The 15,951-nt window shown below is 46.1% G+C and overlaps 1 protein-coding gene across 3 annotated transcripts in view; it reads left to right on the forward strand.

Annotated features, from left to right (window-relative positions):
• The first annotated feature begins 285 nt into the window (after nt 1-285).
• GRIA3 (glutamate ionotropic receptor AMPA type subunit 3) overlaps nt 286-15,951 on the forward strand; it is a 285,127-nt gene continuing 269,461 nt past the window's right edge. For 2 of the 3 annotated variants that reach the window (XM_055338480.1, XM_055338479.1), the window contains exons 1-3: nt 286-574; nt 830-956; nt 2,099-2,257. In XM_055338480.1, the coding sequence (XP_055194455.1) occupies nt 848-956; nt 2,099-2,257 (268 nt within the window). In that variant the 5' untranslated portion in view covers nt 286-574; nt 830-847. Of the gene's footprint in view, nt 575-753; nt 957-2,098; nt 2,258-15,951 lie in introns of those variants that run through there. The other variant, XM_055338481.1, reaches the window with a different exon arrangement.

The raw sequence follows: 15,951 nt of genomic DNA on the forward strand, positions 1-15,951 counted from the left end.
TTTTTAAAGGGCCAGTTGCCGCGTGAAAGGCTAGTCCACGTGAAGACTAGTGTATTTCTATCGATCCCATCTCCGGTGTTGACAAACGCCAGCGCCGAGGCTTTGCAGTCCGGGGCTGCAGTTTGCAGTGGAGCTAAGCGGTGTGCGGCTTTAATTCCACGTCAGATCAACTTTGATCAATATCCCCCTACCGGCCCAATTGGAAGAGCCCAATTCACCGGCGCTGAGCCTTTTCGCTCTTTCCTTCTTTTTCCCCTCTTTAGACCCACCATCTTCTGGGGGAAGAAGTCTCGGATATTCTTTATAATTTCTTTCTGTCTGTCTCGCTCGCTTGCTCTCTCTCTCTCTCTTTTGTTTCTTCGGGGTTTTTTGTTTGTTTTGTTTCTTGGTGTTTTGTCTTTTTTGTTTTGTTCGGTGTTTTAGGTTTTTATTCTCTCTCTCTCTCTCTCTCTCTCTCTCTCTCTCTCTCTCTCTCATTCTGTCTCTCGTAGTGATAGGGAGAGAGATCGCTTTGGCGAACCGAGCTTGCAGCCAATGAACCCGCCTTCCAGATTGGTGTGAAGACAGAAGTGAGGTGGGGGGCGGGGAGGGGGTGTGAGAGAGCCTGGAGAGGGAGCAAGAAAGGGAGACAGAGATTGAGAGAGAGAGAGAGAGAGAGAGAGAGAGAGAGAGAGAGGAGGCGGTGGAGGAGGAGGACTAGTGTGGGGTGGAAAGGAAGAGTGAGCGAGAGAGAGCAAGTTGAGGGGAGGGGGTGTAAGAGCCGGCGAATTCTTTTTCTTTTTCTATTATTATTTTGACGACTCCTGAGTTGCGCCCATGCTCTTGTCAGCTTCGTTTTAGGCGTAGCATGGCCAGGCAGAAGAAAATGGGGCAAAACGTGCTCCGGGCGGTCTTCCTTTTAGTCCTGGGGCTTTTGGGTCATTCTCACGGAGGATTCCCCAACACCATCAGCATAGGTAAGCGCGAGCGAGCAGCCGGTCGGGCCGGGCTCCCCTGCGCCGGAGACCGCTGCCCTGGCGGGGCTGCTGCGGCCGCGGGTCCCCATCCTGCGTGGCCTGGGCGGGGGACCGGGGACGGGGAGCTGGCAGGAACGGCGGGGAGCCGAGCCCTAGGGAGCCGGCTGCGCTGGGGAGCGGCGGGGACCGGAGAGGGGTCTCCTGGGGCCGGGGTGGGAGCGGTGGGGGGCCCGGTTTTCCGAGCCGGGAGGCATGCGGGAGGCCGGAGGCTGCAAAGGGGCGAAGAGTCGCGGCTTCTCAGCTCGCTGCTCCGGACTTTGCCATGGCGTGCGTGCCGCGGCTGCAAGTTGTCCCGGGGTGATGCCGCCTGTCTGGCCGCGCCAGGGCGCCCCGTCCCGCGTGTCCGTCTGCGGGAGACCGGCTAGAGCCGGGGGAGCTGGAAGCCCACCCTGGATCCCCCAGACCCGGGCGGCAGCCGGGGCGGGTGGCCGATGGGGCGGGAGGCGGGGGTGAGGCAAGGAGCCGGCGGCGAAGTCACGCAGACCGCGGATTCAGGAATCGCCGCTGTGTGGGTCTGGAGCCCGGCTCCCGGGCGCTGGCAGAGAGTTATCTCAGCTTCTGGCTCGTATTTAGAAGTCGAGAAGTTAGAATCGTTGCCGTTACTGAACCAAACCCCCGTATTGTCCGAGGGATGGGGGATGGCTACCGGGAACAGGATGGGGCAGCAGGGGGAATGGAATGCTTTTTCTTCCCAGCCCTTCCCTTTGCACCAGGAAAAGATGAACCAGCCTGTGGACATGGGCGTCGGGTTGGGGGGGGGGGTAGAAGTAGAGAGGAAGCTACTGCCGGAGAAAGAAGCAAGTCCTGCGCTTGCTGCCATCGTCCTACCCCAAAGCAGCCCCCTCTTCCCCTTTCCCCCTTCTCTCCGGCCTCTTCCTCCTCGCTCAGGAGGAAAACCAGATTTCTCTTGGCCAAAATTGGAGTTCACAAAGAGTCTAGAAAGACACTCAGGTTGAAAATCAATAATCACCGCAACCCCCCCCCCAGTGCCGTTGAGAGATATCCCCTATCTATAGTGCCCCCCAGTTTGTAGCCGGTGCTGGGGGGGACGTGAGCCAAATCTCGGTTCCTTTTGCTTCTAGGTGGACTTTTCATGAGAAACACGGTGCAGGAGCACAGCGCTTTCCGCTTTGCCGTGCAGTTATACAACACCAACCAGAACACCACGGAGAAGCCCTTCCATTTGAATTACCACGTAGATCACTTGGATTCTTCCAATAGTTTTTCTGTGACTAATGCTTGTAAGTAGATCTGCTTTTCCTCCCTTTGGGACCTTGGGGACCTCATTTGCATTTTGCTTGTGGGACTTAGGCTCTGCCTGTGTGCTGGGGGGGGGCAGTGATTGCCTCAGTAGACATTTTAGGGGCTCTAGTCAATCCAGGTTTCATGCGACATAAGTCAGCTACGTAGGATCCTGCTGAGGGACTTAAGGCAGTGCACAAAACTCTGTTGTGAATAATGTTAGATGCAAAAGTTTTATTTTCCTCCTTGCTAAACTGGCGTTCCCTCCCCACCCACCCCCCACTCCTCTTTTGCCTGGAAAAAAAAAAGAAAGAAAAAATAGCATGGTTGTTCAGGGAAATTTCTTCAGATGGGATGAAAAAAAAAGAAACCTCTTGATTGAGTCAATTCAGGATGTACATTACTTGACTGTTAAAGCTCCCTCCTGCTTGTAGGAATGAGCTGAATTTGACAATCGCCTAATATTTAGGAGGCAAATATGAGAAATTCTGCAAAGAAGTGACCTTGAGGCACAGATCAGGCTGGGTTCCCTGGCCTCTTTCTGTCCTATAATATCACCTTTATTACTGAGAGAGCTCTGATAGGAATTGATAAGACAACAAACTCATTACAAGTGATGACCGCCTGGCAAACTGAAGGGAAGGAAAAGACAGAGCTCAGATTACTGTTTGGGAAGCTACTTCTGCCTCCCCTAGTATTGTTCACCCTCCTGATTCTTAAGGACCACACAGTCCTAAGGAGCAAAAGGAGGGGGGGACAGCTTGCAGCAGAAAACCTGAATATCAGAAGGGAGGAATTTCATCAGCCCCAAAGCCATTTCTGAAATACCTAGTTGTGCTCTGTGATTGTTCCTCTGGAAAGGGGACATTTTGAGAAGTAAAACCATGGGAACCCAAATGACCAATAGCCTGTTGGACACAGGTTTTTCTTGAATGGATTGTTTTATGAGAAAGACCGGTAATTCTTCATCTAAGCTTATTTTACTAAAAGTTTTCACGACAATGAGGCTAATGATGGCATAAATATGTTTTGCTGTTTTGGCTGGTGTAGTCTGGCATTTGGGGTTTTTTTAATTTTGTTTCAAGGGAGAAATGATATTTATGTTTCATTGGGTGAAACTTTGAATATAACTTCCTTCAAATTCTTCCGCGGCAAAGGATATGTGACTTTCAATAACCGTTGAAAGGGTCACCAAGGGCACAGGCTCCTTGGATTTGAAGACTTAGGTCAAGGGGATGGGGGTGAAGTACTTCGCAAGAAATGTGACACTTAGCAGGTTTAAGAAAATTTTAGCTGAAGGTACAGATCCTTATATGAACATGTTCAGAGATACTCTGTATTTGACATTCATTGGCTTTCCGACATTGACAAAAATAGGAACTTATTAATTCCAGCTAAGTGTGAAAGTTACAAAATGTCTGTCTATACTTTGCATCTTATTTCAGTAATCCCAGCCTGTCGCTACAGCACTTACAACACACATCTGACTCTTAATCCTGCAGCACTGTGATCTTGTCAAGAGGCTGAATCTCAAATGCAGCTTCCTAAGTATCAATTAGAACAGATTTAAAACCAAATACATAAAACCAGCAGGATTTGTTAATAATAATGAATAATATTTATTTCACCTCACTTTAGTGTCTTTCCACCGATGGGGACTGGGGTAAGAGTGCCAGGTGACTTCTTAGGAATGATTGATTTACAAGGTCTTTGGTCCTGTTTTTATATGGTCAAATCAGATTGACACCCACCTGCCAAGGGCTCTCGGAACCCTACCAAGTAGCACTAAGGAAATGATCCTTGCCGTGGGAAAAGCTCAAGTTTGAGAACAATTGAGTTGCCTTAATGTCTTAACCTCCCAGGGCAATAAAGGAACAACAATGAGAAAGGAAAAGAAATTGATCAGCCCCCACACCCCAAATTCATGGCACTTCTGTTTAAAAGCTTACAAAGCTAGGTTATGGTTGGGGGCTTGAAAGTGTAAGATAATGGGTGTGGCTCGCTGGGCAACATGAAAGACAAAACAACAAAGTGACCTTGCTCTTAGTTATGCCAAATGCACATATATGCACACAAAGACACACATGGGAGAAATATCCAGAAACCAGTGATGTGTACCCAGCTGCCTGTTGCACTCTCAGACTTTACAGCTCAGAAGACAGAGGAGGAAAGCTATCATCTTTGGTCCCCGAAACAGTTCCTCTCTGAATGTCACAATCATTGAATGGGGGCCAGATCTCAAAGCTGTCTCCGGGCAGCTGCTGCCTAGAAGCTTAGTATGAGAAAGATGACTGGTCCAACCACAGTCTGATAGTCTCAGAATGCAGAAAACAAGTGTTTCAAGGGGCCATGGAAGCCCTGGAGGTGTATCTCATCCTCCTCCCCGCCCCACACACACCCCACCTTAATGGTTCTTTTTCTCAGAGAAGTAGAGATCATATATCTCAGATGCTGGCATAACAATACTAGTTCAGGACTGAAGCCTGGCAGGTGACCCCAGGTTCCATTCTTCCAACTGATTGCACTGTTGTGCAGAGAAGAAACCCTTGGATCCTCTGTCCTGCCCCTTCCTGGAGACCTAGGGAGAACTGGAGAAAATCCCTGACGAGTCCAAATCTGGTCACCCACCTCTCCTATCTGGTTCAGTATGGAACAGGATGGCAAAAATTAAAGAAACTTTTCCCTGTCTCCATTTAGAATTCCTAGTTTTTCAGCCTATCCTAACCCTAGAATCGATTTCTTCCCAGAATATTCCTTACATCGCAATCCAGGGCCCAGGTATGCAGGTAAACAAACTCGGAAGAATAAACAAAGGCTAATGTTTTCTGTGTGGGTACCTTCTCTCCGCTGGCTCTCCCTGCACATTCCTCCCTCAAAGTATTTAGAAGGTTTCCTTGCAATGAATCCCAGGCAGCACTTATTTAAAGACTCTTCTTCACCAGCAACCTTTTCTTTTCTTTCTTTTCCTTTTTTTTTTCACCACCCCCAAGAGGTTTACCTGAGACAGACTCCAACTTCGTTCTGTGTCTTAAGAGGCCAATAAAAGCCTCTTTGGCTTTGAAAGGTGGTTCATTTGGGATCTCAGTTCAGAGGTAAATTGTAGTTTATTGAAGAGACTCATCTGATTTGGAGCACATGTTCCTATTTCATAGGAATTAATTGAGCTTGCTGTCTTACTTTTCAGTTTAACTAGATGACCCCAGAAAGGAGGACGGCGTGACTATTACGGTTTCAGGATACATGCGTTCACACACACAATCAGTGTGTGTAAAAAGAGACGTACACACATGTTTTAAGTTACGTGTCTGTTTTAAAACCAAATCTTATCGTCCTCAGGCTTTGGGGGAGGTGGAAACACCAAGGGAAGGCCAGGTCTCATTTGCGTGGCTTTGCTGCCCTGGTTCCTGAGAGCCACCTCCGATTCCCTTGAAGTCCCCTCCTGTCTTGCTGCTGTGCACTTGTAGTGCACTCCACACTACATCGCCCCAGCCTCTGCAGTGTCAGCTCATTAGCACACAGATCTCATATTCCCTCTCCGCACTGTCATTGCAAAAATTGCTGTTGTACACCTTTACAGCCAACAAATGTGCTCGTGGATTACGCACTGTTTGCAAGAAGCAAGGAAAAGGCAAATGTAACCTTAAAGGTTATTCACCACGGAATTGTGCTCTAAACGCGTTAGCTTAAATAAAAATCTGTTGATGGAGGCGCAATAGTGATGGTGGGACTTAGGAGTGCAGGCTCTAATGGAGCTCCAAGCAAAATCCCTTTGGCTGCCTAAATCTAACTCATCAGCTGCACATTTTTATTCCATTAATTTTTTTCCCGGAGCCCCGTGAAATATACCTGCTGAGAAGCATGCTCCTTTTATAAGTGTGCGCATTTTGCTACCAAGTGTACTTAGCTGAGACAGGTTTCCATCTCTTTGCCCACGGAGTCACAATCTAATTATCTAATTATTCTAATTGCCAGGATCCATTTAACTGTTTAGGTCCATTTCGGAAGGAGATGTCTCCCCTGATCTGATTATCTGCTCTTTGGTGGGCTTTGTTTTGTTTTTGTGTTGGTATTTGCCATGTAGTCTTCGGAACCAAGGGGAAGACCTGCAGCATCACTGTTCCTGCCCTCCAACAGATCTTCGTTATCTTGGTCAGCATAACCAAGCTGCCCCTCTGGCCAGCTGGCTGAGCCCACTGAAGCACGAAGAGGTTGCCTCCGTGGTGCCAGTCAAAGACTTAAGTGACCTTCTCACAAGGTTTATTATGGGTTTTTGAAATCTATTTTTTATGTGGAGAGGAGGCAGGAAGGTGATGCTGTTCATTTGGGCCATAAAAATAGATGGCAATCAGCAGGCTGTAAAGGTGAGCTTCTAGCAAGTGTACTGCCTCCCCTAGAAGGCAGCTTCCTGTTGCTCTCCTAAGTGGGGGCGGGGGCTGGCTGGCCTGGAAGGGTTTGAGGGGGAAGGCACAAAGAAAACTATTGTTCTCTCTCAGCGCTGACAGCCAAGTGAGCCACGGGGGTTTTCTTCCTCTCCTCAATTTTAACTTTTTTTCCCTGAAATGAAATGAGTTTCCCACCTTCCCCACTTCAACCCCTATCCGAGGTTTCTGTAATTCAGCTTTTTTTCTCCCTCCTCCCCAAGATGGAATGAGAAGAGTGGGGGCTGCTTGAGAGCTTTATCCTCTGGTTTCGGGCTCCCGGTTGGATTTATTTTGAAATGTCATTATTATGGGTAGTCAGAGGTGATTGGCTGGTTTCATTGTAACGGGCTGGAAAATAAAGCTCCGGAGGCGGTGTTGTCAGTCTCCTTTGTGGAGAGGAGATTTGTCATTTTTATACAGAGGGTTAAAGGATTAAAAGACAGCATGGATTTCCAGAGAGGGCCAGAATTTTAGAAGAGAGAATTCCTAACTTTGGGGGAGTGAACATGCTTATTCAGATGATTTCACTTTGAACGTCCTAGATTGAGACTGCAAACAGATTGGGAGGACCTTTCACAAAACTTTCTACCTTCTCTGCGGGCCAGGAATATTATCTGCATTCTTTACCCGGCCCATTAAACATTTGACTGTGTTCCTTTGGCTTTGATACTTTGGATCTAATTAGATAAAATGTCCACAGGAGGGTGCAATTAAAACCCAAGGTGGGGGCGATGGGTGTTCTTCAGCAGGAGTGTGGGTGTTGTGCAGACGCAAAAGGAACTCCCTCCCTGCTCAGGAAATGTCTGGGCTCCAGACGTAGAGCCACAAATAGCCTCAGCCTGTGTGTGGGCTGAGCCTTGAGCTAGGGCAGCTGCCCCCCAAAAGGGGTCAGTCCTTGGCAAAAGGTGAACACGGGCAGAATTTGTCCTCTTTCACACTTCTACTACTCTTGCCATAATTTCCCCCTCCTGCTCTGCCTGCCCAGCCCAGGCCTGCCCTTTTGCTGGTTTCTGAGTGGCCCCTGACTCTGGTATCCCAGCCAAAATAAACTTACCTAGGCACTGGTCTCCATTCTGGACTTCTCTGCTTCTTCTCTGTCAGAACATCCCTGTTCTTGATCCATCTTCTTGAGGACCTGCACTCTACTTTAGGGGTGACAGCATTTTACATAATACACGAACCTAGCTGAAAGTGGCCGGTAAAGGGTTGGTATACCTAATGGGAATATTTGCTTTAAAACCGAAGACCATGAGAACCCTAATGCCTCAATTTCAAGGAAAGAAAGATACTCAAATGAGCATGTTTCTGGACATCATGCACAGGGTGGCTGTTCACTCTACCAAAACCAAAGAGCAGCTGGCCCTGGTCATGAAAGACCTCTGCAGCCAGAGTAAAAAAAGCTACCTGCACATGGTAGGTTTGGTGTGAGCATGCCCAAGGCACAGGGCAGGTGCAGCTTCACCGTGTTGAACTTGGACTTGATGGTGATTTGGGGATTAGCCACAGTTCACAGGGATTCATTTTATGAAGGAGGTAAATATGTACAACTTTTTTTCCCCATGTCAACCATACTCAAGTAAATGTTCTTAAAAAGTGCAAACTTTTCATATGTACCACCAAAAGGGAAAAAAAGAGGCTGTTGTCGAATCTGAAGGTGCTTCCATGGGCACCGGCATGGGATGGAGGTCATGGGAGAGGAGGAAGGTGGTGAGGAAGCTGAACCGTCTTGTAGGAAAGTTTCCTTTCCCTGAGATGGCATGTAGAATGCAGTGATTGCAAGGCAGCACTCCCCCCTCACAGACACTAAATTGTAGCTCTGGAGGGATAAGGAGAGGAAACAGCTGGTAATGACCCCTTCACCCTATGGCACACGGTTCAGTCTAGAACGGCACCTCTCAACCTTTTACATGCACACCAATCACCTGGGAATCTTGTTAAAATGATGTTCCAGATTCAGTAGGTCTGCGGTAGTGTCCAAGAATTTGCATTTCTAGCAAATTCCATGGTGATAGCAAACTCTGAGGTGATGCCAATGCTGCCAGTACTCAAACCACTTTGAGTAAAGGATCCAGAGCAGGGAGACTGTGATTACCAAAGACAAAGGCTCTCCCAGACAAGCTCTTAACACCTATCTATATCTCTCTGCCTTCCAAAGAAGGTTCTGTGAGAGACACATTTGGCTCATTCTGACTCCAAGATGGCCCTATCACATTCCCAGCAACCCTGTGTCTGGTTCAGCCATGTCTGTAGGTGGCATGATTAGATGTCTGATGAGAGTTTCTCCTTAAGGTTGCTTTTTGTAGGGATTTGGAAGAGACTGGAAGGCAGGCTGAGAGAGGAGGTGGCTCATGAGCCAGGATGACAGAGTCTTGGCTTCTTGCCACACCCCAAAATGTCCCTTTTAGAAACAACGTGCCCGAGAGAGTTAAGGTTGGCATGCGGTTGCAACTGTCTTTCCACTTTGCTTCTCTGGGTCAAGGCATGCCAGAAGGAGGCATGTAGCATCTGCTCCTCAGCTGTCTGACTTCCCTTAAATGGGGTGAGAATCAAGAAATACAACACGACTCAAATTCTGTCTGGTTCCCTAACAACCTGAAAAATCGACACCATTTTCAAGGCTGGTGCCAAGAACACATTGTGAGGTAGGGCAGGAGGAGAGGGAAGTAATGTCACTCTGGAACATATCTGAGCTGAGGACTTCGCCAGAGAAGTCATTAGAAGCTTACCCAGTGTCATTCGAGAACTGCCAAATGGCACCCATTACCCTAAATATTGCCCCCTACGACAATCTACCATTAGTCTGAAATTCCACAAATTTATTTATTCCACAAATTTATTTATTTGTATAAATAAATATTTGTATAAATAAGTGCAGTGTATTACTGCACTTCAAGGCCTGTGCTCAAATGCAAGCATACTATCTGAAAGTGAATGAGTTAAGTCATTAGCAGCCATTAAGATTTCAACCAGAATTCTTTGACCAAGTTACCACCTGTTACCTTGCAGAATCCTTAGAGGTTTTCCAAGACAGGTAAGTGCCTCCAAACAAGGCACCTTCCCCAGAAAGTGAATGGTGGGCAATCCGGGGCAATGGGAGACTCTTGAAGATGAGGAGGGGTTCCTCAAATACACTTCACCTATTTGGCAGCATTTGACTTTCTTTTTTTTAAATTTTTATTTATTTATGATAGTCACATAGAATGAGAGAGAGAGAGAGGCAGAGACACAGGCAGAGGGAGAAGCAGGCTCCATGCACCGGGAGCCCAATGTGGGACTCGATCCCGGGTCTCTAGGACCCTGGGCCAAAGGCAGGCGCCAAACCGCTGCGCCACCCAGGGATCCCAGCATTTGACTTTCTCCAAGGATAAATTCTGGGAGTTTCTTCTCTAAGATTTTAGTTTTCTTTGACCCTTCAAGTCATACCCTTTTGATAGTGGGGGGGTATATCATCTCTTCCATGCATGGTTGTTTGCTGCAACAGATGATCTCAGCCTCTAGATTCCCCGCAATTACTGTGGGATATTTTCGGAAGTAAAACCAGTTTGTGATGAGGGATGGTGAGGATTTTTTAAACCTTTTTAAAAATGTTGCAATCAAAACTAGTTCCCTTTCAATTATCCATGATTGGCTGATCTACCTTACCAATTACTCATTGAGACATGGGCCTCATTCTTGCAGCTGCCCAGAAGGGGATCAGGCTACCAGCAACGAATGAGACAGCAAGGGATCAGGACCCAGCCTGCGCAGGAGTAATTGTGTGGATGTGGGTGTGGGTCTCTGTGTGGGTGAACACCTTTACACATTTAAGGTAGAAAGGCTGCCAATACCTACAGTCAGCCAAAACCTGTTACAGAGTCGGAAATATTCTTATATTCTATTGTTATCTCCAAAGCTACTTGTTGGTTAGTTTAAAATAGTATTTCTTGAATTGGACCATTTGCATCAGAATCACCAGAGATGTTTGTTAAACATATGATTTTCTAGGTCACATTCCAGATGTTTTAAATCAGAAAATATAAGGATAGGCCTTTTTTTTTTTTTAAACAAGCTCTATGGATGATTCTAATGCGCACTCACTTTGGGAATCACTAGTTTAGTTAGCCCTGGTACTGCAAACAGAGATCTATGGATTCAGATTGAACATTTGTTGAGCACCCACTAAGCGCCAGGCATTGCACCAGGCATTTTCACATATGTCACTTCTGTAAGCAAGCAGGGTGCTTTTGGCCCATGAGAGCATTAGTGGCTCTCAGGTCGGAAATCCAAGACTTGAGAGAACTAAGACTAGCCTCAAGTCAGTCTTTGAGGTAAACAAAGCAAAACTGCTTTTTGCAATGGTAAGTAGAGACAAGGTGATGTTTTTTTTGACAATACTTTGCTTGTTAACTAATGATTGGTCCTTAGCCATGCCATAAACTAGATGTAATGGCAAATGCCAACCCATTTGTCAAAAAACAGATGTACTGCAGTCACTTTATATGGTATTCATTGTGCCATCCTTGCTACCAAGAAAGGCTGAAATAATATTAACTATCATTCATTGAACCCATAATATGTGGAAGACATGGCACTAAGTCTTCAACATGCCTTATCTCATGGAATCATCTCAATGTTGCTAGAAAAGAATTACTCTCATCTTCATTTTATAAAAGAGGAATCTGAGGTGGTTCAAAATATAAAGCAACTAGCTCAAGGTCATACAGCTGGCTAATTAGTGAGGCCAGGATTCTGGCTGGGATATTCCTGCCTCTAGAGCCTGAAGTCAATTTCAACTGGGGTTGAAATCTCAAGTGATTACAGGCTCAGATGGATCACATAAATTGGGCCAGGTGTGGAGTGGTGGGACTTGTGGCCATCAGGAGAGTCCATGCCCCTCACCTGAAGACAGTCAAGTCCATTTTTTTGAAAAACCACTGTGGGACAAACAAAGCATCTGCAACAGGACTTGGGGCAGGTGTGAGTCTCTGCCCTCTGCACTACACTATTCCCCCCTTCCTCTAGCAGCTAAGTTACTAGTTGAGGGAACGTCTATTAACTCGTAGTTAAAAGTGCTGAGAAAATCAGAAAATCTCTTCTGCACCAAAGAACTATTTGACCCTCTCCTCTTAGTGGGCCATCAGTGTACCTCAATATGGCAGAACTTTCTCGCTTTCATACACATACTTGTGGTCCTGGGTGCACATTGAATATCCAGTGGCCTTTCATGACTGACTAACCTTGACCAGCCTTCCTCCCAGAAGTGCTGAGGCGTGTAGCAAGAGCAGAATGTTGGCACGGGGTCATTAATGACAAGTGCTCAGCAGGTCAGAAGAGGCACTATTAGGGGGCACTGTAGGGGAAACTGCTCAGATTCTGTCTGGTAAATGCAAATTCCAGGCCCACAAAGTGGAGGCCACCGGCTCAAGTGCGGCTCTACTGACGTTCACCCCAGGGTGGGAGCTGCCCATACACCCCAAGACAGAGGCTTACTAACTTTAGAGTGAGGTCCAAAGCACAGACGCATAGTTAGTTGTGTGGAGCTGTATAAATTGACCTAAGGCAATTTGGTCATTCAAATCATTAGGTATATTTTGTTGATCAGTACTTGCCATGGTTAGAGTGTGGACTATAGGTCTTCTCCCCATAACCTCACTATCCGATTTAAAAGTAAGCTTCGGACAAAATTCTGTTTCTCATTAAAATAATAGCAAGTAGACATAAAAATAATTGGTCAGCCTGTTCTGTAGGTTCAGTCAAGTCCAGCTGTCTTTCCTTTCAGGTGCTCCAAGAGCATGAAGGTTCACTTGGGGCAGAGAAAGAATATTCTAGTGGCCGGTTGCAGGTAACCAGGAATCCTCATTAGTGGCTGCCCACAGGACTATTTACAAATTAAACCTAGGGTGCCATTTCCAAGGGATAACACTATAGAGTTTATTAGATCCTTATATCTTCTTTCTGCTAGTTTGGGAACACCTGTACCATATTTCTAGCGAATCAACATATATTGAACACCACTGAGGTCACCGATGAGAACTTTAATGTTAATTTTAAAAGCGTCTGGTGTTCATTAGAGATAAAGATACCCAAAGTGCTGGTAGAACCACTTCTTGGTTGGAATTTTTTGATGCTAGATAACCACTCCTGCACTGTGTATTTCTCAGTAAGGGTAACTGACCTCCCCCCCGCTTCCATGCCAGGGTGTAGATTCTAACTAAATAAACCACATCTGTGCCTCACCATTTATGTTGAAGTCTTACAAAGTAAATTACAGAAAATATAACATTTGAGATACCATATTTCTTATGGCCTTGGAACGCAGTATAAACTGTAGGGGGATTAGGGGCATAAAGAAATGAACAATGGAGCAGGATTGGGAGATCTATCTGGACAACCTCTGGCAAGTCGCTCTGTTCTCTGGTTGAAGCTTTTATCTTTGGTAAAATGGGAAGATTCTTCTGGATGATCTCTAAAGAGGCTTCCATTTTGGACATCTTATCGTTCCCTCTTGTCTACTCCCTACCACCTCCTCTTCTAGTCTCACTTCGTTTCTGAGGAAAGACCATCCAAAATGAAGCCCCCCATGTTCTTCATCTACATCTAGAAACTTCCCTTTATATGGATCTATTCTCTGGCTTTAGGAGACTGTGACAAAACTATTAAATCCTTAAAACCAATGGACAGTGCTTCTAGCCAATTGTGGCTTATCCTTACTCACATCTCACCTCTTCCACTTACTAGCTGTGAGAGCTTGGGGCAAGTTACACTTCATTGTACCTCAGATTTCCCAGTTATAAAGTGGGGATAGTAATAGTCTGCACCTCATAGGGTTGTGGAGAGTTTCAAAATGAGACAATTTGCAAATCCACATAAAGCACTTAGAATAGTGCCTGGCACATATTGGATATTATTATTATCAACATAATCATTAGTTTAAAATCCTTTGAGCTTTTTGTCCTAAAAACAGAAACCTCATTTCATTTGAAAAGTAAAATCTCTTGTCGCTTTAGAGACCAGATTTCTTTCCTGAACAGCTGCCCTCTGAGCCTTTCTGGAGCTCTCAGCTCTTCCCCGAACCCAGGATTATTTTTCTTGCCAAAAAAACCATCACAGCACTCTTTCAGATCACCAGCCTACCACCATGACCTTCTACATCCCTCACCCACGCATCCAAATTTGCCCATCCAGTTTGCCTCTTGGGGATAATAGCTACTCAGATATACTCTGTGGTCAAAGAACTCAGAGATGCAGTTTTCTGCATAATCTAAGGACTACGGGTTCAAGGGAAGACCTAGAGTCTTCTTACCCAAATAAATGGTCTTCTTCATCCCTATTCCGTCTATTTCCTAGCACAAAAATGAATCATCCTTTCTGTTCTTTTGTGACAAGACATTATGCAAACACAACACAAGTAGTCCCCCTGACTTCCCAAAGGCAGGAGGCATCCACAAGTCTCTCTGAGGGTTGATCCAGAAGAAAACACTTGGGCCAAGCTCCCAGGGGACTGGCTCTTCACCAAGACCCTAGAGTCTCTCTCAGACATGGGGCTGCCCACATGAGTTATGGAAGGAAAAGCAGCAAGGAACTGCTCCAGACCTTCCAGGAAGCCCCTTCGTTTCCTTGGGCACCGTTGGCCCATCAGGGAGTGTAATTTCTCCATAAGTCCCAGAGACAAGAGCCCAGGGGACTGATGAGACAGGCACTCCGTACTGCCCTTTCTTTTCTAGAACAGGCAGTGCCCTGGCACACATACACTGCATTCATCTTCCCCTAGTCCTTCCTGCTGCCTGGTGACACTAAGCATTCGCTAATCCTTTTAGTCTAATCCTTTTAGTCTCTTGCCATCCAGATGATGACAGCTCTACAGAGACCCACTTCTGGCACATCTCTGAGTCCAGTCCACCCTTTGAGTAAATACCACAGCCTCTTCCAAGAGTTCAGTCCACTTTGTGCAAGGACACTCATGGTGTCCTTCAACCTCCTGGCTCCTGTCTCTCCCAACTCTTCCTGTCCCCATCCTGCCCTCTGCTGCATGTAGAACTTGAGACTGTGAGGATTAGACCCGGAGCTGCCAAGCTCTTTGTATGCTCACTGCTGGCCCTTGGGTCCCATACCTAACTCTCTGGAATCAGGGGCTGCTGTTTCTGTTACTTAGTTTGGGAGCCACTGGAGGACAAAGGATGACTCTAAATTGGACTGCCTGCATTTGAATCTTGGCTTTGTCTCTTACTACTCATGTGACCTGGGACATGTGACTGAACCTCTCTGAGCCTTCAGTTTCTCACCTGCGAGACAAAGATGAATATAGTAGTAGTAACTGATTTATAAAGCAGTTGTGAAGATTGACTCAGATCATCCATGTAAAATATGTAACATGATGCCGAGCATATAGTAAGTGTTCAATAAATGGTAGCTGTTATTAACATGGAGTACTGTGGCCATTGGTAAGTGGAAGAGAGGAATAGAATTGGTCAAAACCAAACTGGAAGAGATTCTTTTCACCTCTAGCCATCCCTAAAGCCCTCCAAACTAGTGTGTACCCTCTGTGGGTCTGTAGCTGAAACCAGGCTAGATGGGGTCACCTTGGAGTACTCACAGTGCTGCCTCAGGCATAAGGGATTTGCTTTGGGGCAAAGCAAAGGAGAAAGAATTGACTTGATGACTAAGTTCAATCATGCCTTCATTGAGTGGAATTGTCTAGAAGGACATGCTCCCTTCTAATTTTTTTTTTAATCTGAACTAGATATGCTTGGAGGAAAGCAGCATGGATAGTAATACAATAACCTTGGCACTTGCTGGCTTGAAGGAAAGAACAACCTTTCATCAAATGTAAAATCTATTTTCACGTGTTGAGAGTGGGAGAGTGGAAAAATGGATCCTGGAATCTCCACTTAGACAAGGAAGAATGTGGTGCCAGTTGAGCTCTCCCAGCTGTGATTTTTCCAAGTTCTTTTAATTAAAGGTGATGTGTGGATGGAAGTTGAGAGCATATCAGTTTGAGTGTATGGATTTTCTTCTTTTGATGTTGCTTGCCTAAGTCAGACCAAAAATAGCAAAGAAAGGAGATATGGAAAAGGTTAAAAGAGAAATTTTGCTAATGTGATTTTCCAGCATATCAGCCTCTATTCTCCCCAGAGCAAAGGTTAACTAGCTAATTCCACAAGCACAGACTCACTAGAAAGGATCCTGCTGAGGACCACAGGGCCATGCAGTCCTTTTCCTACCCTCTCTTCCTTTGTATTCTGGGGCTGATCTGCCAGCATGGTGCCTCCAGCAAGCCCAAACCTGGGTGATGA

The sequence above is a fragment of the Nyctereutes procyonoides genome, unplaced genomic scaffold, assembly GCF_905146905.1.
Source record: "Nyctereutes procyonoides isolate TBG_1078 unplaced genomic scaffold, NYPRO_anot_genome, whole genome shotgun sequence".
NCBI lineage: Eukaryota > Metazoa > Chordata > Mammalia > Carnivora > Canidae > Nyctereutes > Nyctereutes procyonoides.